Source organism: Anastrepha ludens, chromosome X (assembly GCF_028408465.1).
Source record: "Anastrepha ludens isolate Willacy chromosome X, idAnaLude1.1, whole genome shotgun sequence".
NCBI lineage: Eukaryota > Metazoa > Arthropoda > Insecta > Diptera > Tephritidae > Anastrepha > Anastrepha ludens.
In genome coordinates this window covers 92,130,017-92,154,085 of record NC_071503.1, presented here as the reverse complement: position 1 = coordinate 92,154,085, position 24,069 = coordinate 92,130,017, and the positions used below count along the sequence as shown (strand labels likewise).

General features: G+C 31.9%; 1 protein-coding gene across 1 annotated transcript in view; it reads left to right on the top strand.

The window, feature by feature from the left end:
* The window catches only part of LOC128870355 (uncharacterized), a 171,278-nt gene extending 170,329 nt beyond the window's left edge, over positions 1-949 (top strand). Inside the window, exon 5 of the mRNA XM_054112969.1 lies at positions 758-949. Within this exon, the coding sequence (XP_053968944.1) occupies positions 758-949 (192 nt within the window). The remainder of the gene's footprint in view (positions 1-757) is intronic.
* The last annotated feature ends 23,120 nt before the right edge of the window (positions 950-24,069 follow it).

The window sequence follows — 24,069 nt, the reverse complement described above, 5'->3', positions numbered from 1 at the left end:
CAGATAGAGCATGCTCACCATAAACTTCCACCAAGATACGATGACTTTCGGCTGCTTTTTTCTTCATATTAAAATAATGAAGAAGAATTCCCCGCAAAAACACATTATTTGGCACGAAATTCGACATTTTCAAGTGTGGTAAAAATATTGTTGTTTACGCTTCAAATAAAAAACTTATACTGACGTTTGTGCCTTACGACAGTAGCTCTCCAATGAATGCTTGGAAATGTGGATCGATGGAATAATAATCAAGTTACGCCATCTGTTGTAAAACCGCACGAACTTATAACTAGACCTATACTTTCATCCGTTTCATCTGTTTTTGGATTAAAAACATTTATGCGCTTTTTTGTTCTCGACTTACGTATGTTAAGAGATTTTCTCATTTCTCTAGAAGAGAAAAAAATACAGAAAAAATATGAAGTTTACTGCTTGACTTAGCCACTTATACTGACAGCCACACTTACATAAATATTTTCCAGTTTGGGGAGAGAAAAATAAAAATTAACCTTTCAGATATAAAAAAACAATAACACACAGGTCTTACGTCTCTAAATACATTACAAGGGAACATTTACAATAGGCAGGTGCATAAAAGGGACAGCATTCCAGGTAAGTGCTGTCGCTCCGGTCTTGTACTTTCAAGCACTCTAAAACGCCTTTTCAAATTTGAATGTAACTTGTAAAATAAATAGATTTTTTTTTTAATTCTAACTGTATATAACCGTGCCCATTATAATACTATTCTTTTTTACAGGAGAATTTCACTTGGGCCTCGGAGAATGGAGATCGTTTATTGATACAAGATTCTTGTTTACAAAATCTCACCGACATCGAAGCAAAAATCTTGCGGCGTGTTGCATTAGAAAAGATAAGTGAGCTAAATATTGGAGCCAATGTTTTATTAGGTAAGTGCAATGGTAAATGCAAGGTTAGGGGTTTAACATGACGAAACTGGTTTCAGGTTTCTGCTTAATCGCATAAGGTTACATTAGTATAGGTACTAAATTATAATCGTATTATATGCCAACTTCGATATACCATTCAATATGTAATACTGAATGATGGCTTTTATCTGAAAAATCGCTTTCAAAATTTTATAAATACCTTAATGAAAGCTATAAACTTTTATAAAACCTTTATCATTTTTATTGACTCAAAATTAGGATTGCATTTTATGGTAAAATCAATTTTCGACGAACCTTCCCATTAAAGCAGTTGTACTTAAACATATAGTAACGAAATAAAACTTACTTAATTTTTTCATGCTACCATATAAGTATATTCCTGTTTTTATGATTACGTAATACATACAGTTTGTGTGAGAAAAAAGGAACCGCGATTATTCATGAAGTATAAAAGATATATATTTAAAATTGTTTTTACATGAAAGTATGTACAAAACTACGAGTCGCAATTACTCAATAAGCCGTGTAGTCTTCATCGTTGTCGAGTACAACCTGGGATCTTCTTCATGCTTTGAACCAGCTTTTCTGCGTAGCTCGTCGACAAACAGGACTAGATTTTGCGAGCTTGACACATTATTTGTTTTAAATCATGGACTGGCCCTCCGGCCAGGGGGTTGGCGTCTGGGGACTGGGAAAGCCTGCAAAATACTGTGACACCATTTCCTTGGTTTGTTGTTTCTCAATGTGTTTTTCTGAGAACAATTTGTTGATGATGTGGGACGGTAAGATACTCGTATGTTCGCCTCATTCAGTCGACATTCGATGGCGCTGTTTTGTAGTCACTCGCTTCAAGCCGCCCTCGGAAAAGTCATTAACATTTTTGTACACCTTTAACCGCTGATTCTACATCACAACAAACCTTTTTGATTTTTAATTTCTTTTGCAGCCGCGGCGTAAGATAATTTCGGCCCTTTCGAATGCGTGCCTAAAAATACCGCCTCAAAACGCTTCGCGTACTTCTCACTCACTTTTGTTTGGTTTTACGAAAAACTTTCGAACGACACTAACCTGAGTTAGCACTGGCGTCGTAGCCCTTGGGTAGGACTATTATTCAGCAAAAAGCATAACGAAATATGTCTTGAAGTTACAAGAAAAAACCGGTTACGCTACGATAGGAACATCATATCGATCGATCAACCCACTGCTAACTATTTCAAAGATGCTTTAAATCCTTTTTTTCTTAGGATTTAGTCCTAGACATTCAGTGATAGAACAAATCCACAGAGTTATACACAAAATAAACGACGATATAGATAAAAACAAGCCTCTGTAGCTTTAGCTTATAAGTATGATATTTGTGAGTGCAAAAGCCTTTGATAAAGTTTGGCAAACTGGCTTTCTGTAAAAGTTGAAGACCTCTTTGCCAAATGACTACTATCAAACAATGAGAAGCAGAAGATTTTATATAAAGTAGATAAAACGGTACTCTGACATACAACTAATGAGCGCGGGAGTCTCTGAAGGGATTAGGAGAATTATGCCCAATATACTGTAAGCATACCGACTCCGACTACAAGAAACAGCATGATTGCTATATTCGCTGATGAGATAGTTCCATTGGTATCGGACAGGATCGAAAGGAACGCCACAGCTTCACAAATTAATTGACTAAATTTATTATAAATTTATACATATGTATGTGCATTTATGTTTCTGTGAATTTCGTAAATACAAATTGTGGGGCAATGGTCCAAAATTTGTAGCGATCTTCCATATATATATTTGTTTCAACGGTAGTATCAATGTTTCGCATGACAACAAAGTCAACGAAAGTATATTTTTTAGCGCCCGTACTATGCTTAAGGAAATAACTTGGACTACATTCTTGCACATTTTGGCTGGCTCGATTAGCAGCGGCGCGTAAAGCCTTAAAGTCTCGCTCGACCTCCGGTTTGATTTCTCATAGATATACGTATATCCTCAATTTATCGACGCCGAATAGAAGCATACTTTGTGTGCTCTCAATTGTAGTGTGCATGGAATTATAATGGAATATAATTCGTGACACACCTTATAGAATTGGAATTAAAAAAGATAAAAATTCACTTTTGGCAAAATAAAGCTAAATATACAGGGTCTATTGTGTGGACGTTATAAAGTTCGGAACGTTGTTTTTTAGCCATTCCTGGTTCACTCGAGCTTTGTGAGACGGTGCCAGCTTTTGTTGAAACGTCCATGATCTGTCACCGAAATGTTTGTTTCAAAGGAACCTCCAGAATACTTTCCGGATAATACAGTGTCCGGCACTCGAAGTGTAACCAATTAAAAAGGCCGTACATTTTGTTTGGAAAATTACTTTTATTCAATTCAAAGTAAAATACGTGGTAAAATAATACACAATTAATAACCATTTTACTTTTGCTCGATATGACCACCTTTTGCCGTGACTATGGCTTTGAGACGGTCCAGAAACGAATCGCAAGCTGCCCGAATATGACTTGCAGGTATTTTGGTCCATTCGCGGACAATGGCTTTTTTCAGCGCCTCGAGACTGGTGAATCTTTTAGTTCGGACCTTGCTCTCCAAAATGAACCAAAGAGAATAATCCATCGGATTCGCGGCTGGTGAATTTGAGAGCCATTGTGTGGACGTTATGAAGTTGGGAACGTTGTTTTTTAGTCATTCTTAGTTCACTCAAGCTTTGTGTGACGGTGCCGAGTCCTGTTGAAACGTCCATGGTCTGCTACCGAAATGTTTATCTGCCCACGGCTTTAAAGCAACCTCCAGAATACTTTCCCGATAACATTTCGCATTTACCTTCAAGCCAGGCTCGATGAAAACGATTGGAGAGCACCCATCTGCGGTTACAGCGGCCCAAACCATTACCTGTGGCGGGTGCTGCCTCCTGGTTGCTATCACACTATTACGTTTGAAATCCATTACTGATTTTCTTTTTTCGCGCTTACTTTCGGCAAAATGCTTCCACGCGCTTGTAAACAATACTCTGGACTGTCATTTAGCCAACTGGCTAAAGCTGATTGCCGTGTAAAGATGTACATATGTAGCTATCTAAAATGAATTCATAACTGACATGTAAATTTGAATAATGATGAACAAATCAGTCACCATTTAAAAGCCATCCTTTCAGGTCAGAAGTAAGATCGAAACCTAAGCGATGAAGTAATTGGGAAAAATAATAAATGTGTGATCGAGTATGAAATATAAACTGGTGAAATGTTAACAAAATGGGATTAAAAACTTACAGTATGCAAAGTTCGTATTAGTACACCCTCTTACAAATAAGAATACCACGTATATTTTCAAATTTACTTTAAAGCAATTAATTTCAATCGTAGTGCGGTATTGTATAATTCATAAAAAAATAGAATAATAACAAAAACTCCGAAACATTTGCATAGAATTGAAAAAAATAGCTTTAGTAGCAGTGTAGCTATTTCTACTGCAGGCAAAATTCGTATTAGTACACTTAGTATGCGTTGAATTTGTAAACAATTTGTTGGTATTTACCGTTATTTTCGAAACGATTGTGTTAAACATTCAATGTTTAACATTGGGCAGTTGCGTTTTAGTAGCCATTTGTTGAAGTTCGCGGAGTTAGTTTGCAATGTCGCCTAAACTAAGTGAATTATCAAACGAAACTAGGAGATTAATAATAAATATGAACAAAAACGGAAAGTCTTTACGCGAAATTGCGAGAACATTGCAGAAAAGTGTGTCTACAATACAAAACGTAGTCAAAATTTATAGAGACAGTGGAAGGATTGACAAAAAGCTTCGAAATGTGAACAGGGCAAAGCTTGGACAGAGGCACAAGACTTATTTGAAACGCCTTATCAGGAAAGATCCCACCGTCAGTGGAGTTTCACTAGCTGCAGAACTAGAAAAATACTTTTCTATCAAAGTTACACCTCAAACAGTGCGCAATTATGTAAAAGAAATGGGATTTAGAAGCAGAACTGCGGTTAGAAAACCGTATGTAAGCTCAGTCAATAGAAGAAAGCGTGTTATTTTCGCCTGGCAATATTTAAACAAAAATATGTGGTTTTGGAAAAGGGTAATTTTTTCGGACGAGTGTAAATTTAATATAAAAATGTCCGATGGACGCATAAAAATGTGGAGAAAGTGTAATACTAGCCTTCAGAAATGAAATCTGCAGCCTTCTTTCAAGCACGGTGGTGGTTCTCTGATGGTATGGGGATGTTTCGAGGCAAACGGAGTAGGAAAGTTGCATTTTATTGATGGAATTATGACTGCGAGGCAATATATTGATATTTTAAAAAAGAATCTACGCAAAAGTGCCAAAAAATTGGGTTGCAAAAAAAATTTATATTCCAACAAGATTACGACCCTAAGCACACGGCGTTGAATACAAGGGTATTGATCCTTTATAAGTGTCCAAATTACCTCAAAACACCACCACAAAGCCCGGATATTAATCCCATAGAAAATTTATGGTCGATTTTCATAAAGCAACTAAAACATCATCAAATAAGGAACCGAGAACATTTAAAAAAAGTCCTCAAATCAGAGTGGAAGAAGATTTCTCCAAATCTCACAAAAAATTAGTGGAATCTATGCCGAAGCGATTGTCTGCTGTTCTAAGGCAACGAGGGTATCCTACAAAATATTAATTTTCTGAACTATCTTTTATTTACTCTTTAAATCATTAAAAATACATGTGTACTAATACGAATTTTGCTTCTGTGAAAAGTGTTAATTTTTTTCTTTCTTATTTTTGTTTGCAATTCAATACACTTTGTGAGCGGTTTTATTATTTGGCCTTATTTTAGTTAATTATCAATAAAATAAAACGGTTTCAAGTATTTGTTTTAAAATTAATTTGAAAATATACGTGGTTTTTTTATTTATAAGGGGGTGTACTAATACGAATTTTGCATACTGTAAGTTGTTATTACAGACATAAATAAAACAATTAAAACGGCGCGAAAATCTAATTGCCGATAGGGGTTGTGACGTGGAAAAAGGCATAATATATTATATATGTATATATCCATACATATGTTTGTGTGTGGTGCATATTTGAATAAATGTATGTGATGCTTGCTTAAAGTTGATGCCCAAGCGAATCGTCGGTTTTTTGTGTTAACTGTACATAAATGCACGTACGAATGGACGAGCGTGTACAAGAGCAAGCGTAAAAGAAGCAAACGTAAGCGAATACGTTTATTTGCATATGTATATTTAATAAAGATTAGAAGAAAAAAAAAGAATAAAAAGCAAACTGCGTAGTTATGTGAATGCGCGTACGAATATATGAGCATTTGTAGATATGTACATACATACATGCGCAAGTGGATTAGACACTCGAAAGAAGTAGTGTATTGTTGTTGTTAATGCGCGTATGAGTTTACGAGTGTTTGTTGCACATACATATAGGTTTGAACGTTTTATTGAAATTTTACAATGTGAGTTTATAAATTTGATTTGAGGAATTCATAAATTTTATTGAGGAACCGCCTTCTACGCCAGTTGAAACACAAGTGCCTCGTTCGCCGTTGTTGTCAACCAGGGTTGTTGTCAACCATTCCCACAACTCGGCCATCCTGCTGCGCGTTCGGCCCGAATGCGATGCTATCATCATCTGAAGATATTGACCATGGCTTCATATATTCAGCGCATGTAGTTGTCGTTTTTGGCCCGTCACCCAAGCCGATTTTTAATACATCGTACGTGCTATTTGATTTGATGCTTCTTACTTCGTATGGTCCGAGATATTTTGGTTTCAGCTTAAGACCTACCCCGAACTGAGTTCTTTTTATGGCCACCAGGTCCCCGCGGTTATATAACAATGCTGGTTTTCGTTTACGGTTATACGATTTTCTGTTTTCTGCTTGCAGTTTCAGGATCTCCCTTTTCGCATTCTGTCTTAGCTCGTTTCTCTCGTCTTGAAAATGTAAAATCATTTCATCTTCGATGAGTTGCTTTAATTGTATGTCTTCTTTCTTTCGCATTTTTACCCCTATCATCAATTCAAAAGGCGTCGTTTTTGTACTCCTTGTGTATGTTGAGTTTATAGCTTGTTGTACTTTTTCGACGTGCTTGTACCATTTGGATGGGTCGTCTGCACTCAATTTTGCCAATACGGAGCTAATTACCGCATTTAACCGTTCGATCTGTCCATTCGCACGAGGTAACCCTGTGGTTATTGTGTGATGTTTTATACCTTCAGCTTCGCAGTAGTTTTGAAAGTCATCAGATGTAAAAGCTGCGCCCCGATCAGAGATTATATGGACTGGGTTACCAAATATCGCGTTCTGGATGTGTAACCTTTTAATTACCTCTTTCGCTGATGTCGTTTTAGTTGGATACAGCCAAAAAAATTTTGTAAATCCATCAATCACTGCAAATATATGTTTGTAAAGCTTGCTTGTCGATTCCAATGGGCCAAGGAAGTCGACGTGGTACGTTTGGAGTGGTATTTCACCTTTCTGTAATATATGTAGCTCACCTTCCTGTTTACCTAGTTTTCTGTTTGAAATAATGCAAGGTATGCAGTTGGCAATGTGACGTTGTATCTTTTCTTCGATTTTTGGTATATAGTAATCTTTGGTTATCAGCTCCATAGTTTTCTTCACTGCAAAATGACCATTATCATGTGCTTTTCTGATAACTTCCCTTTGCATGTTGGTGGGTACAACAATTAATTCGTCGTCACCTACAAGCTTGTACAAAATGCCACCTTTCGTAAAATAGTCGTTGAAAATGGTTTTTTCGCGAAGAACATCTAAAATAACTTTGAGTTCATCATCTTGAAGTTGCGCGCATCGCAATCTAACCAAAGAATCATCGTTTATAGAAAAAACTGCGTAACGGCTAAGGGCATCAACGTGTCTCATCTGGGTGCCAGCTCGATGCTCTACTTCATAGTCGTATTCTTGGAGGAACAATATCCATCTAGCGACTCTGGTGCATAGGTCTTTTTTGTCTAACGTCTTAGTGAAGGCATTGCAGTCGGTTGCTAACTTGAAATGCAGACCTAGTAGATAAACGCGAAACTTTTTTAGAGCCTCTATAACTGCCAAAACTTCCAACTCATAGCTCGTGTACTTTCTTTCAGCCTCGGTTGTCTTCTTACTCATATAGTAAATAGGATGCAGATGCCCATCTTCAGGTAATTTTTGTAGTAACACAGCTCCATAACCGTCGATAGAGGCATCAGTATGAACTTCAGTTTGAAACTTTTGATTAAAAATGCTTAGAACCGGTTTTTCGCTTAGACATTTTTTTAGTGTTTGAAACGATTCGATTTCTCTGTCTTTCATTTCGAATTTTACATTTTGCTTCGTTAAGTCACTGAGCGGTTTTGCTATCACCGAGAAATTTCTAACAAATTTTCGAAAATATCCCGCAAGGCCCAAAAACCCCTGTAATTGTTTCAAATTTTGTGGTATTTTGTATTTTGTTACAGCTTCAATTTTCTCTGGCGATGGCGATAGCTTTTGATTTTCTACAACATGCCCTAAAAATTCTACTTTTGTTTTTAAAAATTGACACTTCTTAAAATTTATATCGAGTCCATAGTCCTTGCAAACTTGCATTACTTCTTCTAAATTTTTTAAAGCACTTTCTTCGTTTTGAGCAGGGATAATCACATCGTCCATATAAAGTAACACGGTACCTCTACGCACCAAGTCTCTAAAAATTGCATTTATATGCCTCTGGAAAACACTCGGAGAATTCGACAACCCGAAAGGCACTTTCAAAAATTGATACTGACCGTTGTGTGTTACGAAAGCTGTGTATTTACGACTAGACTCAGCTATGGACACATGGAAAAACCCGTTTCGTAAGTCAATTGTAGAAAAAATTTTAGCATTTTGTAATTGGTCAAGTTGATCTTCAATTAAAGGTAAAGGAAAATGATCTTTTATCATCACTTTATTTAGTCTTCGAAAGTCGATACACAGTCTTGGCGTACCATCACGCTTCTTTACCAACACAACCGGACTACAAAATTCAGAATCCGAGGCTTCTATTATGCCATCACTTAACCACTGTTCCACCTGACTGTCTACAATGAGTTTTTCAGCTATAGGTAAACGTCGCGGCCTCGAAAATATTGGCGACTCATCTTTTAAAATAATTTTCATTTCAACATTTGTAAATTTTTGTTTATTTGGTTGATAAGTTTTTACCATGTCGCGCACCTTTTGTTTTGATCCTATTTGGACCATTTCACCGATATCAATTTCTTTTTCGTCCGCAGCTATGTCAATTTTCATCATAAAAAACTTTGAATTATCATCACTGTCATTTTCTACTTTTTTGATATGCAACCCTTCACGATCTATCTTCACTTCAGCGTAAGCACAAAAGTTCTCTCCGATTATCACTTCACAATCCAGGAATTTCGAAGGTACAACCAAAAATTCTAGTTCATATATTTCGCCGTCTATCTCAATTTTATATTTCAACGCACTCATTGGCTTTACTGCATTTTTAGTGTCACACTCACCGAAGCCATATGTGAAATATTACATTCCTTTAAATAAGGTTTATTCAACACATTATACACACTCTCAGTAATGAGGCTAAACTTACTCCCCGTATCAAATAATGCTATTAATTTTTTATCATTCATTATTACATCTTTGTTCATTATGCTTCGTTTTCCTGTAATAAGTCGTGTGTTTCGCTGAGCGCCTTTGTTTAAACTCTTATTGTGTGTGCAATTTTTAGCAATATGGCCATACTCATTACACTGAAAACACTTTGTCCCCTTTTCTCTACTCTCACAATTAACGCTTTTGTGGCCTTTCGCCCCGCAATTGTAGCATTTAAGTTCATTTCTTTCGGTTTTGTTCACCATCCCCTTTTTTCCAATTTCTTTAGTATCGTCTGGTTTCACTTTTTCGCGTATTCCCTCATAACATCGAAGCTTTTCCTTAAATTCACGAATATTTTTTGCGCCATATAGAACTGTCTTACTCACACTCATATCGCGTATACCATCAATTACGTATTGAATCAAAGCATTTTCTTCAATGTTTCCTCTTGCTGCTAACTCTTTCATACAAAAAAAATATTCCTGCACGTTCTCCTCTCTTTTCATCTTTCTTTCTGTCAACTGCTTGTGCAAATGAGCGCTATTTACCACAGCTTGAAATTCATCTATTAATGCCTTTTTCAGTTTACACCACGATGTGATTCCCCTTTCACTTAAAATGAACATTCTTGCTAAACCTTTCAGCGACTTCTTTGCGAACACAAATTTTTGAAATTCATCCCAACGCATGAGGGTAGCAGTTTCTTCGAATTCATTTACCCACACATCTATTGGCAATTTGTCAGTACCATCAAACGGCCTTACTGAGTCTTCAATATCACGAAAATTTATTGCAAACCGCGACATTTGCATTGGCATTTCGTTTTCGTTAACTTCACTTGCGCTTATACTTGCTTCTCGTTCGTCACAAACGCCTTCTTTCCCGTCGTTCAGCAGTTTTGTGAGCTTCTTTCCTACCTTCGTTGCCGTCGATAGAAAAAAAACAATCGTCGTTTCTCCTATTCCGCAATGTAGAACAAGCACGTTGTTCTGCGCCGTCGTAACCGTTGGCTGCCTCGTCTTCGCTGCTAACGCCGTCGTCGTCATCGTCGTGATTTTCTGCACCGCTTGCTACGAGTAAGCGTCCCTTCTGCAAATTGTGAAATATGTGTAATTTCACATCAGCCACATTGTAGTCGATCCCCAAAACGTTACAAATGGCAACTAGGTCACGCTCGCTTAAATTCGCATCCACGTATCGAGATTTAACTTCGAATTCCGCGCTGCCTTCGTTATAGGCGAAGCCACAGAACGCTCTAAGTCGTTGGCGGTTACTTCTGTCGCCTTCGCTTTCAAAAATATACCTATGCAGCGTCGTGATTTTGGCCTTACTGCCACTGCGCAGGCTACTTCTAGTGCCTCGTTCGCCGTTGTTGTCAACCAGGGTTGTTGTCAACCATTCCCACATACATATATACATACATATCGAAATTGCGTCGTCGTCGGGCTGTCGTTCGTGCTGACATTCGCGGAAATTCGAGAACAATCGAGAAAGAGAGGCAGTGAGAATCAGTGAAATTTATTTTTATCTACAAGAACACGATATGTCGCCGAGAAAGATAAATACATTGAGAGTGGATGAACTTAAAGAGCGATTGCGCGCTCGCGAAATCTCAACTGCGGGTACAAACAATGAATTGATGCTTCGGTTATCGGAATATGTGAATGCCGATGGAGTAGAAGTTCAAAGTAACGAAAGTGTGTTGCAAGCACAAGTGAACGAATTGCGAGCAATGTTATATTGTATAATGGCAACTGTGAAAGATTTAGCTGATCAAAGTCCAACAAACAATAATAATGCGAGGTGATTGTGTTTGTGTAGATAGAATAACAAACTCACCACAAATTTCGAGTGTGACAGTGGGCCGAAGTGTTAGTGTAAAGGAAATCGCCGAGACAATTCCTGAATATGATCCAAGAAGTGAAAATTCTTTAACAAAAGATAAATTCGTTGATAGAGTAAACAGTGCCATTGAAGCATATCAATGGGATGAAAAATGTTTACTCTTAGCAGTATACAGCAAATTAAAGGGTGCTAGTAGTATGTATATTCCGGACTACAACGCAATATTTTTTTTTTTTTTTTTTTTTTTTTTTTTTTGCCTCCTTTATTAATTACACCTGTCGTATGACACTAAGTAATTCTTTCTGCAGCTTGGATTTTATAACATTAATCATTATCAATATTACATTTGGGTTAAGTTTTTGTGTGAGTTTACAAGTGTAGGTATGTGCATAGCTTTAAATTATTCTAGTTATCAGCTGAGTTGGGGTTGGTCGTTTGAGCCGCCTAGAGTTTGCCCTTTCTGCTGTTGGGAGTTGTCGCATGTCATTATTGGAATGGTTCATTAAACGGACAATATGATTTGTGCTGCGTTTGCGGATGATTTCTGCTACTGTTTCGATGTTGAGATCGCGATGAATGTCTTCGTTTGGGATGTACCAAGGTGCATTGGTTATAGTTCTGAGTATTTTTGATTGTAGTCGTTGAATAATGTTAATGTTACTTTTTCTTGCAGTACCCCAGATTTCTATGCCGTATGCCCAGATTGGCACAATCACAGTTTTGTATATAAGTATTTTATTCAGCAATGACAGTTTCGAGCGCCTGCCAAGTAGCCAATATAGTTGTCGGAATCTGTTTTTTACCTCATTTCTTTTCATCGTAATATGTTCTTTCCAGAGAAGTTTGGAGTCAATAGTCATTCCAAGGTATCTTGCTTTGGTGTCTATTGGGATTTGTGAGTGGTTTATTGTCAGATTCTTGTGTCTTACTTTCTTGTTGGAATAAACTACATGAATTGTTTTGCCACTATTGATTTGTATACCCCAAGCATTAAACCATGTTAGTGTTTTGTTCAAAATTTGTTGTAACTTGTTTGTTGCTGCTTCTAAGGTTTTATGAGTTGCCAATAGGACAGTGTCATCTGCAAAAGTTGCTATCATGTCGATACTTGCAGGCAGGGGAATATCAGCTGTGTACAGCACATATAGTACAGGCCCTAGTACACTGCCCTGAGGTACACCGGCTTCCATGAGTTGAATATTAGAGTATTTGTCTCTATATTTCACATAAAAGAATCTGTTTGCTAAATAGCTTTTCATTAACAAATAGTAGTCGAGTGGAAGATACTGTTTAAGTTTAAATATTAAACCCTTGTGCCACACGCTGTCGAAAGCTTTCGCTACATCAAGATACACAGCAACACATGTATTTCTTTTGTCAATTTCTGATAATATTTTATTTGTTACTCTATGTACCTGTTCTATTGTTGAGTGTTTTCTACGAAATCCAAATTGGTGTGAGGGAAATAAGTTTCGCGCCTGTAGTATGGGGTCAAGGCGGTCAAGTATAAGCTTCTCAAAAAGTTTAGATAATGATGGTAATAAACTAATTGGTCTGTATGAAGAAGCTTCAGAGGCATCTTTATTAGGTTTGGGTATTGCGATGATTTCAGCAACCTTCCAAGGCAGTGGAAAATACTTCATTCGTAATGCTGAGTTAAATACATTTCTTAAGTACAGAGCTGCTTTGTCAGGTAACTCCTTTAGAATCCTTCCTGTGATTCCGTCATATCCTGGGGATTTATTTACGTCAATTTTTGTCTCAATTGCTATACGAATTTCTTTTGAAGTTATTTTCTTGATTGGTATATTTATGTTATTTGTGAGGTGGGCATGAAATTCAGAATTGTCAATGTCTTGGTTGTTATGTTGATTTGTAAATGTTTTTTTAAAATGATCAGCGAGTATTTTTGCTTTTTCTTTTGGTGTTTTCGCCCAAGAATTTGTACTTGACCTTAGAGGGGGTTGGTGCATAACTGCGTTTTCGATTTTTTTGCAGGCCTTCCATAGTGTATAGTTTGTAGCTCTAGTAGCTCCCAGTGATGCGATATATTTTTCAAATTTTTCGTCCTTGTTCACTTTTAATATATCTTTAATTTCTTTTGCTGCTATATTCAGCCTTTTTTTGATATCTGGTGAGCGTGTAGATTGCCATTGTTGCCTTAGTTTTCGTTTTTCTCTGATTTTTTCCAAGATTTTATGGGGTAATTTGTGTTTGTTGTTACTCATCTTGATTATAGGTGTGGAAGTTGTTGTTGCATACACTATACTGTCATTGAAGTATGCGATTGCGGAGTCTATTTCTTTTTCGCTCTTTAGGGGGACTTTTATGTTAAGGCTTTGCTCCATAATTTCACGAAAATAGTTCCAGTTCGTATAATTATTGTAAAATTTATGTGTCTTGTAGTTTAGGATAGGACTGGTTTCATAGCTTAAGAATATTGGAGAATGGTCAGATGAGAGGTCAAAGCTTGGATTTATTTCCAGTTGCTCACTTTTAATATCTTTCGTAATATAAAAGTCAATTAAATCAGGTCGCTTCCGCATATCAGTTGGCCAGTAAGTTGGTTCTCCAGAGCTTAAAAAGTCACTTTTATTTTCTATTATTGCATCGTAAAGATTTTTTCCTTTCGTGTTTGTTATTCTGGATCCCCATAAGGTATTCTTTGCATTGAAATCTCCGCCTGCAATAAAACGGCCTTCAAGAGTTTTAAGAAAGTCAAAGTATAGTGTCTTAGAATTTTTATGTTCAGGGGGGCAGTATATGGCAGAAAGGGTTAAATGACCACTAAAGTCCTCAATTTGTATAGATGTCGCTTGCAAGTAGTCCTGTCTATAGTGGTTCACATCAATGCATTTAATGTCTTTGTTTATAATTACTGCCGTTCCACCATGTGCCTTGTCATCAGGGTGATTGGTGTGATAAATAGTATAGTTAGGAATGTTTAAATAATTTCTATCTGTGAAATGTGTTTCAGATATTAGAGCTGCGTCTATGTTATTGTTTTTTAGGAATGTTTTTAGTTCCAGTGCATGTTGGCTTAGACCGTTAGCGTTCCAAAGGACAATTCTTAATTTATCTTGTTCGTTCATTAAATTTAGCGCAAAGTAACGTGATCATGTTTATCATTGCAGACATTTGTGAGATTAATTGTTTCATCATATCTTTCAATTCTGAAATTTCTTTGTTTTCCGTTATAGTTGCTGCAATAGATTGAGCATCATTTTTAGTGTTTATGGCTGTTACTTGAGCGTAAGATAAATTTGGTGTTGTAGTACTGTGTTGGGTTGTCACATTGTCTAGTGTAGTTTGTGATGCAACTTTTTCTTGTGTGTTTGTAATGGTGGTGGGATTTTTGTGTCTGAGACTTGGAAATTGCTGTATTTTTAATGATTTATAAATCATGCATCCCTTGTAATTAGCTGTGTGGTTTTTACCACAGAGAGCACATTTTATTTCGTTAATGTCCTTGACTGGACATTCTATGGCTTTATGACTTCCAGCACATTTGACACACACAGGTGTTTTAAAACAAAAATTTTTTGTATGACCGTATTTTTGGCAGTTTGTGCATTGAGGCAAAGTGCGTTTTTGATGTGGAGGCTCAAATTTAATTTTGCAATGTAGTAGATGTGTAATAGTGTATATATCTTTGTTGTTGGGCTTGGTTTTTAATTCTAGTATAAACAGTGGCAAAGGTGATTTGGTAGTAGCGTGTAAGATGTTATGAATATTTGTAACCTCATGCCCAAGTTCACCTAATTCTTTTACAATTTCTCCTTTATCTGTGGAGTTGTGCAAGTTCCTCAGTATCACTTTAAATCCCCTTTGCTCTTTGGGCTTATATGTATAATACTGAGTATTTTTTTCTTTTAATAATTTAGAGATTTGTGTATAGTGGTATGACTCTTTGGGTTGAATTTTTACTTCATTGTTTTGCAGGACTTTCATTTCAAAAACGCAATTCGGAAGTTTGTTTAGCGCGTCGGTTAAATATTTGATGTATTCAACATTCTGTACAAATATAGGTGGTGGTTTTGGAGTTTTAGATTTTTGCTGCTCATTAGTGTTGTTTGTCCCACTGTTTTGCGTTACTTTTTCTTTTTCATCATCAAGAGAGAGTATATCAAATCTGTTTGATGTCAGAGTATGCGGGATTGATTTGTTATTTGTTGGTTTACTTAACCAGTAGGTTGTAATTGTTTTTTGGTTTGCTAATGCTTTGTGTTTTTTGGTGGTTTTTGTTGTTTCTGTATTCTTATCTGGAGAATTACGTGTTCTCTTTGGAAGAGAAAGCTCTTTGTTGTTCTCACCTGCTTTTGCCTGCATAACTATGTTTGGGCATGTAGACATGATTGGCGAGTATGAGAAAATTGAAGAGTTTGTAGTAGCGGTTCTGCTTGTTGATGCTGATGTTGTAACTGTTGTGATTGTTGTTGCGCTTGTGAGAGCTACCAGACAAGTGGTGGGATGAGAAATGCTGATTAGTTGAATTGGAGTTTGGCATTGCTCATGCCATGAGTGAGGAGTTGTGGGTTTAGAGTTAACGGCGGTTGCCAGGTGAGGTTGTACAGCTGATGACTTACTCTTTATTTCACTTGCCGAGAACGGAACATTGTAGCTGAACTTGGCACTTGTTAGTTGCTCTTGCGCTGGTGAGCGGAGCCTCTCTTTGGGAGGAGAGCGCCCCACAGGCATTTTAAATGCTAAATTTTTTCACTAGTTGTTTTTATTATTTTTATGTTTTTATTTTGTTTGTATTTATATTTGCAAAACAAAGGTTGGGCTAAGATAGCACAAGATGTATTGTGTTGCAGTATTAAAGCGGCTATATCGCTGTATGTTTTTAAATATTGTACGATTGGTAGATTCACTACGAAACTTTCACAAAGCAAGAGCTAATAAAAGCACGTCTGTTCAACCGAATCGACTAAAATATCAAAAATATTAAAATTTAAACATTTATTATTATTTTAACTCAAAAATTTAACATTTTTACCATTTAACTCATTTTTTTAACTTACAGTTACTCAAAATTTTAACATTTTTTAACATTTAACTCATTTTTTTAGCTTATATTATCTCAAAAAAAAAGTTAAAAATTTTGAGTTGGGTCGATTTAGTCCACCCCTAAATATTAACTACGAGTACCTTAAAAATATTAACTACGAGTACCTTAAAAATACTAACTACGAGTAACTATAATATAGGGGTTTTTAACATTTAACTCATTTTTTTAGCTTATATTATCTCAAAAAAAAAAAGGATACATTTATTTTTTAAAGTACCTTTCAAAAAAAAGTCTTTGAGTCAGATTTGAACTTGCAACAAAATTATTGTTACAATTCCAACTGCTTAACCAACTCATCTAAACCGTATACCCTGAATAATGTAATTATAGTTGAGTAGTATGCAAAGCAAACAGTTGATCTTATCAACATTGCTCACAATCTATAAATAGAATAAGCATAATTGCAAGATAAGCATAAGCACAAACCAAAAAAAATGAAATACTGTTGAATACGAGTCACAAACTGCAAGATAAGCATAATATTTGATTTAGAATATTCAATTTTTATACATCAACACATGTTTCGACTCTGTCGAAACCGTTTGACAAAGTCAAACATGGTTACAAGTGTATTTAGCGTTAGAAGAGGGTGGACGCAAAATAATTGAAACTTCAAATTTGAACTCTTTGAAGTTCAAATTTATAAAATTTACCCAATATTGGTTCATAATTTAAATCTCTTATTAAATATGTTATTGGATTAGATGGATAAATTTTACTAATATAAAATATTTCTCGAGTCCAATTATTTTTATATTTGTTTTCAAATTGTTTTTTATGTGACTGAATTCTTACTTTTTCTCCAATTTTAAAAACTGGTTTTTCTAAATTGTTTCTATTAATTTTAAAACAATTATCAAAAATTAATTGTTCATTTTTTTCATTTACTTCACAAGGTTTCATACCAATAGTTCTATGTACATCTTTGTAATTATATTCATATAATATTTTATCAATTACATCAATCCAATTAGTATTTTTCTGAATTTCAAATCGTATTTTTAGTTTTTCATTAATGGTTCTATTAAATCTTTCTACAATTGATGATTTCTTTTCACTAAATGTTTGATACATGTTAATATTGTATTTATCTAAAACTTCTTGAAAATGTTTATTAAAAAATTCTTTACCAGAATCTGTATCAAGTAATTTTGGGGCACAACCTGCTTTTTTAATAATATTTAAAAATGCTTCAGAAGTTGTTTTTCCATCTTTCTTTTTTAATGGCTCTATATAAGCAAATTTAGAAAATGTATCAATTACATTAAGCATATATTTGTATCCTCTATTAATTCTAACATTAACTGTTGTCATAATTAGTAAATCTGCTGCCCATAGTTCATTTATGCCTTTAGTAATAATTTTTCTACTTTCAAAATTTTTTCTTACTGGTTTATGCAACTCTTTTGCTATTTTAAAATCATTATTTTTAGTATCAATAAATTCATCTTTATCCATTTCAAAAATATTTAAAATTTATTTTAATTAAATAACAATGATATCAGATAAAGTTTTAAAAGAATATATTAAAACACAAAAAGACTTAAAAAATAAACTTCAACAATTTAATTTAAACAAAGTAATAAAACAAGAAAAAATTAATGAAGATCTTCAAGCAATTATTCAACCATTAAATCAATCAGTTATTAATGTTCACAATTTAAATGATAGCTTTAAAAATTTAATAGTAGATTTAAATCAATCAAATCAATCATATAAAAAAACAATAGATGGACATTCACAAAGTGAACGTGTTTCAACGGAGTCGAAACCGTTTGACAATGTCAAGCAAGTTTCCAAAAGAAACGACACTGAAAGTGAATATACTTCCAAAGGAAACGATTCACAACATGAATATAAACCACCTAACAATAATGTGAATTTGCAAACTAATGAATTTAACGAAAAGCAACTATCACCAATTAGAAAAACAAACAAACAAAAATTAGTTGAAAGTACACCAACAACTAGCACAGGTTCACGAAGCGAACAGTTGACTCCATCAACATCAAAAGACGCTCTTTTGCGTAGTGCAAATGAAACGTTATCTACACCAGTACAATTTATTTCAAACAAAATTGGAAATATGGCAATGAAATATTTAAATTTAAATAATTCTGATATGAAATTATGTGACAATATTTTTGGTCTAAGGTCTGAAGATGGAAAAGATTTATGGATTGGTAATACTGAAGTAAAAATTAGTAATAATGATATTATTTTAAATAATAAAACTTATAATGGAACAAAAGGGTTATGGGAATTAATAACTTTAAAAGAACCATCAACAGCTGTAACAAATAATGATTTACAAAATTATGAAGAAATTATATTATCAACATATGCTTACATGCAAAATAATGACAAAAGTTCTAAACGTATTAAATCTAGTGTTGGAAATAAATATATGAATTTTATTAGACCAATATTGATTAAAAATAAAATTATAAAAGAAAAAGTAGGATCTGGTTTAAATTCAAAAAATAATCTTTCAAAATCATTACAAAATTTTAAAATTAAAACTAGTTTACCTACTGAATATGTTCGTTTTGCGAATCGTTCACAATGTGAACGTGTTTATTGGAATGATATTAATGAATTAAAAGATAGATTAAATTTGTTGTTAGGAGAGTATAATGCAGGAAATGATAGTCCAGAAATACATAATGAAATTATGAATATTATTGAGGAACTAAGAGAAGAAAATATGTTGACTCTCTCCGAAGGAAACGTATTAACTGTTTAATTAAATTACATATAAATTTAAATAAATTAAAAAATTTTTTTCTAATAAATGGGAATTGATAAGTTTGGACAAAAATCTTTTTCAGAAATAAATTCATCTAATGAATATTCTCTTAATAGAATAATATCATTAGAAAATGAAGTTGAAGAAATTCGTTCAAATAGTGATCAAATGAAAGATATTATTAGTAAATTAATGGAATTAAATCAACTACTTCAAAAAGAAGTTGAAAAACAAGAAAAAGATAATGTGGTAGCTTTTGGTGTTGTATATAAAGAAATAGAACAATTAGAAAATAATTTAAATCAAGATATTATTAACATAACTAAACAAGTAGATTTTATAGAAACAAATATTGAAAATTTTAAAAACAGTTTAGAAAAACAATTGGATAGTTATTCGGAAAAACAAATTTTAATTGATAATTATCTTAAAGATTTAGTTTTACAAAATAAAGACAATATTAATCAAAATAATATTACTAAACAAAATGATGAAACTAATAATAAGATTGATAAAAGTATTCAAGTAGATGAATATATAAAACAATTAAATATTGAAGAAAGTGAAACAGATATTGAAGAAAGTAAACTACAAATTGAAACAAATATAATTCAAAAATAATTTAAAAAATTCATACATATATAAATGATAAACAAAAATAATAAATCAAAATAAAAATTCAAATATTCAACATCGTTGAAATATGTTCACATCATATTTCATTTGAATTTAAAAAAAAAAACTTAATCTAATATAATTAATAATTTAATGTAAATAGGAGGGGTTCGTTTTAGTTACCTACATTTCCTATTTCAACTTTTTATTGAAATAAAACTTATCATCATAGGGTGACAATCCTATTTTATTCTCTTCTGTAGTATATAGTTTATTATCATATGATCTAATATTATGAACAGTTTCATTTTTATTTTTTAAATTAATTAAACAATTCTTATAATCTTCAATTGTTAACTTTTTAATATTATTTTTCTTTATTCCTTTACAAACTTTTTTATCACAAACATCGGTCTTAAATGCATACATTTTACTTCTAAGTCCACAAAATTCTCTAATTGGTATTCCATTATATTCATCTTTAAATTTTCCTGGTACTTTTTTATTAATATTAGATTTTAAATCTTCAATTGGAAAATTATCTATATAATCACTGGTATCATAATTATCTAGATCATCTTTCATTTCAGAATAAATATCAAAATCATCATCAATATGTTTACCTTCAAAATAAAGAATAAATGAATCAGTATCTGTTCCTAATAATTTCATTCTATTACCATATTTAGTTTTAAGTTGTACATACATTTTAAACATTAATAATTTTGATAAATCTAAAATATTTTGACCTCCAAAGATAGGTTTATTTAATTTAATATTTGTATTTTTACCAAACACTACACACATATTATGATCTATTATTTTTCTTGATTGATATGTATTTCTACTTATTAGTTTTCTCATAATTTTTTCAGTTTTAACTATTCTAACATTAAGTCTATTTCTAACATTTTCCATTTGCTTACCATATACACTATTATTCATAAGTTTGAAAAAATCTTTTTCAAAATCGTTTTTAGCTTCTTTTCTAAGTGTTGTATTTTTTTCAATATAATTTTTTAACCATGCTTCTTGTCTACATTTAATACCTCTATGAATTTTAGTTAAAATTACACCATTATTTAAATATTCTTTTAATAATCTTATATCAATTATATAATTTTTCTTTGGTAACAACGTACACATTAATTTTTTAATTTTATGATTTGGTTTACTACCAATCCCTTTATTAATTAAGTCTGTTTGATTTGGTGATAAATCTTCAAATTGTGGAACATAATGATGAGGTGCTGGAGCATAATCATTATAAAAGTTGTGTAATTCCGGAGGAATACTTATATCAACTTCTAATGTATATCCAATATCACCATCATCAAAATCTTTATTTAAAATATTATCAATATTACAAAAATATTTAATTTCATCTTCATTTAAGCATTCATGATTACCAACACTTAATTTTTGTGACATAGCCCATCCATATAAGTTATTTGCATCTAAATATAAAATATAACTTGTTAATTTTTTAGAATCGTATATACCTTTAAGAGAAGCTTCCTCTTTACTTAATTTATAAACTTGTTCTACAATATCATCGTAATAATAACAATTATTAGCTTTAGCATAGTTATGTGCAATTTGTGATATTCCACCTCTAGTTCCATTTTCATAAAATTCATACATATCTTGATCTGTTAATAATTCTAATTTTTGTTTGGTTAATTTTCAAGCAGATGAATTACTTAAATGTGGTGAACTTATATAATGTATAGGATCTAAATTATAATTTTTAAAACATTCTTTTCTAAAATTATCAAATACATCACTTAAAAGTATAACATCTAATTTTAAATACCAGTTGTGATAGTCTCTAAATGTTTTACAATTAAAATGTTTCCAAAATTTATTTGCAAATTTATAATCGTTAATATTAATATTTCCATTTAATGATGAATTAAAATCTTCAAGATTTGGAAATTCTGTTATACTTAATTTTTTATAATTATCAATAAATTCATATGGATATACACCTTTTCTAAGTAAATAACATTTATCTTTTAATGATAAATCTTTAAAAACATTATTAAAGTTTTCTAAATGATCAAAATTAATAGGTTTTATATTTTTAGTATTACAAACTGAACAAATACTACAAGCATATATTTTATTCTCAGTATTTTTACTAACTTTATAAGATACATAATCCATTTTTCTTATTTTCTTACATGTTACACAATATATATCATTAACATCTAATAAATTTTTAACAGCTTTATCTAATGAAGTATTTATAAATTCCATTGAATCTATAAATCTTAATTCTATTTTTTCGGCAACTGTATATAATTCTAAATCTGTTGATTCACATTTACAACAGGTGTCTCTTGTTATGAAATTATACTCATATTTACATTTTTTGTTTTTACATTTTAAATATTTAGTTTCACCTACAATAACTGGTTTTTTAATTTGTTTAAATTTTTCAGTACTTGTTGCTAAAACACTAGTTTCAGTTTCAGGATGAAATTCATCTAAATATTTTAGAAATAATTTTGAATCATAACCTTTTAAATTATGAATAATAATTGGTAAAAATTTTGGCATCTTTAACTTCAGATTACATGTATTACATAAAGCCATTCTATATTTACCAGTTGTATGGTCATGATCCCAACATTTTTTATTTTCTTCAGAAAATGGAATATCACAAATTTCACAATTGTTAGTATTATCAAACTTTAATATCGATTCTTTATCCTGAATTATATTATTCAATTTTCTTACTTCATAATAATCTTTAGCATATTTTATTAAATTATCTAAGAATGATTTCAATAGCACTTTTCTATTAGAAGTATTTTTTGAAATATATTGTTTATTATAAGTGTTATAAATACCATAACTATTTGGAATGTGTTCATGAAGTAATATTGTATTTTTACATTTGTCAGATTTTTTTTTATTAATTTTTTCCAAAGTACATTCAAAATCAGCATATAAAGTATATGGATGAAATAATTCTGCTCCAATAGATTTATATTTTAAAATATTTTCACCCTCTTTTGGTAACTTTATATTTTGTATTATATTATTATCATCTTTTAATAAATAACATGTTTTTATATGTTCTTCTAATTCATCAGATTTTTCAAAATGTTTAAAACATTTATTACAAATATGTAGATGTTCATGCTGATGATGAATTTTACCACTTAAAAATCCAGATAAATTTTTAAGTAGTACAAAGTGAGATTTGTATGTTTCTTCTGTAATATTTTCTTCTATATATATAATATTAACATGTTTTTTTGGCAAACCATTAACGAAATAATGAAAAGAGTTACTTTTATACATTAATTGAATTTGGTAATATTCATCATCATTTTTTTCTGAATCATAATGATAAAAATTCATGGTAATATTAAAATAATCTTCTAATTTTTTAACATTTTCTTCATTAATTATAAATGGAAATTCTAAATTTAGATTTTTAAATTTATCATCATTTTCTAAATCTTCAAGATATTTTTTATATTTTGTTGGTCTTTGAGGATCTTAAACAATTTCATCTTGATGAATAGAATATAAAATACAATATAAAATACATTTATTATCAGTATTTTTAATATTAACACAATTTCTATTAGTAAATGGAATATATGATCCAGCAAGAATTTGAGACTTATCTCTACTAATATGTGTTTTTACTATTCTAACAAAGCTAGCTGTAGATCCTTTTGTACATTTTTCTGAGAATTTATTATTTATTTCCTCTATCATTAAATAAAATTCTTTTGTATAGTTTAATTTATTAACATAATGTATTTCTGATCTATACCAATATTCATAACTTTCTTTAATTTTATTAGTTTTTTTATCAATAATCACAATATTTACCGCTGTTCCTAAAGACACTTTAAAATTACTAATATATATTTTGTAAAACCTTTGAAAAAATATTTGAAACAATTTCTTTTTATTAATTCTAAATGTCTTTCAATATCAAATTCTTCATTATTTGTAAACTCTAAATCAGCAACCATATTGTTAAAACATGAACCATTTAATTGTTTTTCTTGAATATCAATAATATCAAAATCATAATCATCAAAATTTTGAAATATATTTTGAATAACATCATTATTATGCTTTTCTATTAAAACACTTATTATGTTTAATAAACTATTTTTATTTTTATTGTACCAATATTTTGGCAATTGAAAAATATGTTTATTTGCTCTAATATATTTTTTTAAATTTTTTAAATTTTTAGATTTCAATTCTTTAATATTAAATGGATTCATTTTTATTTGGTTGATATTTTTACTTAAT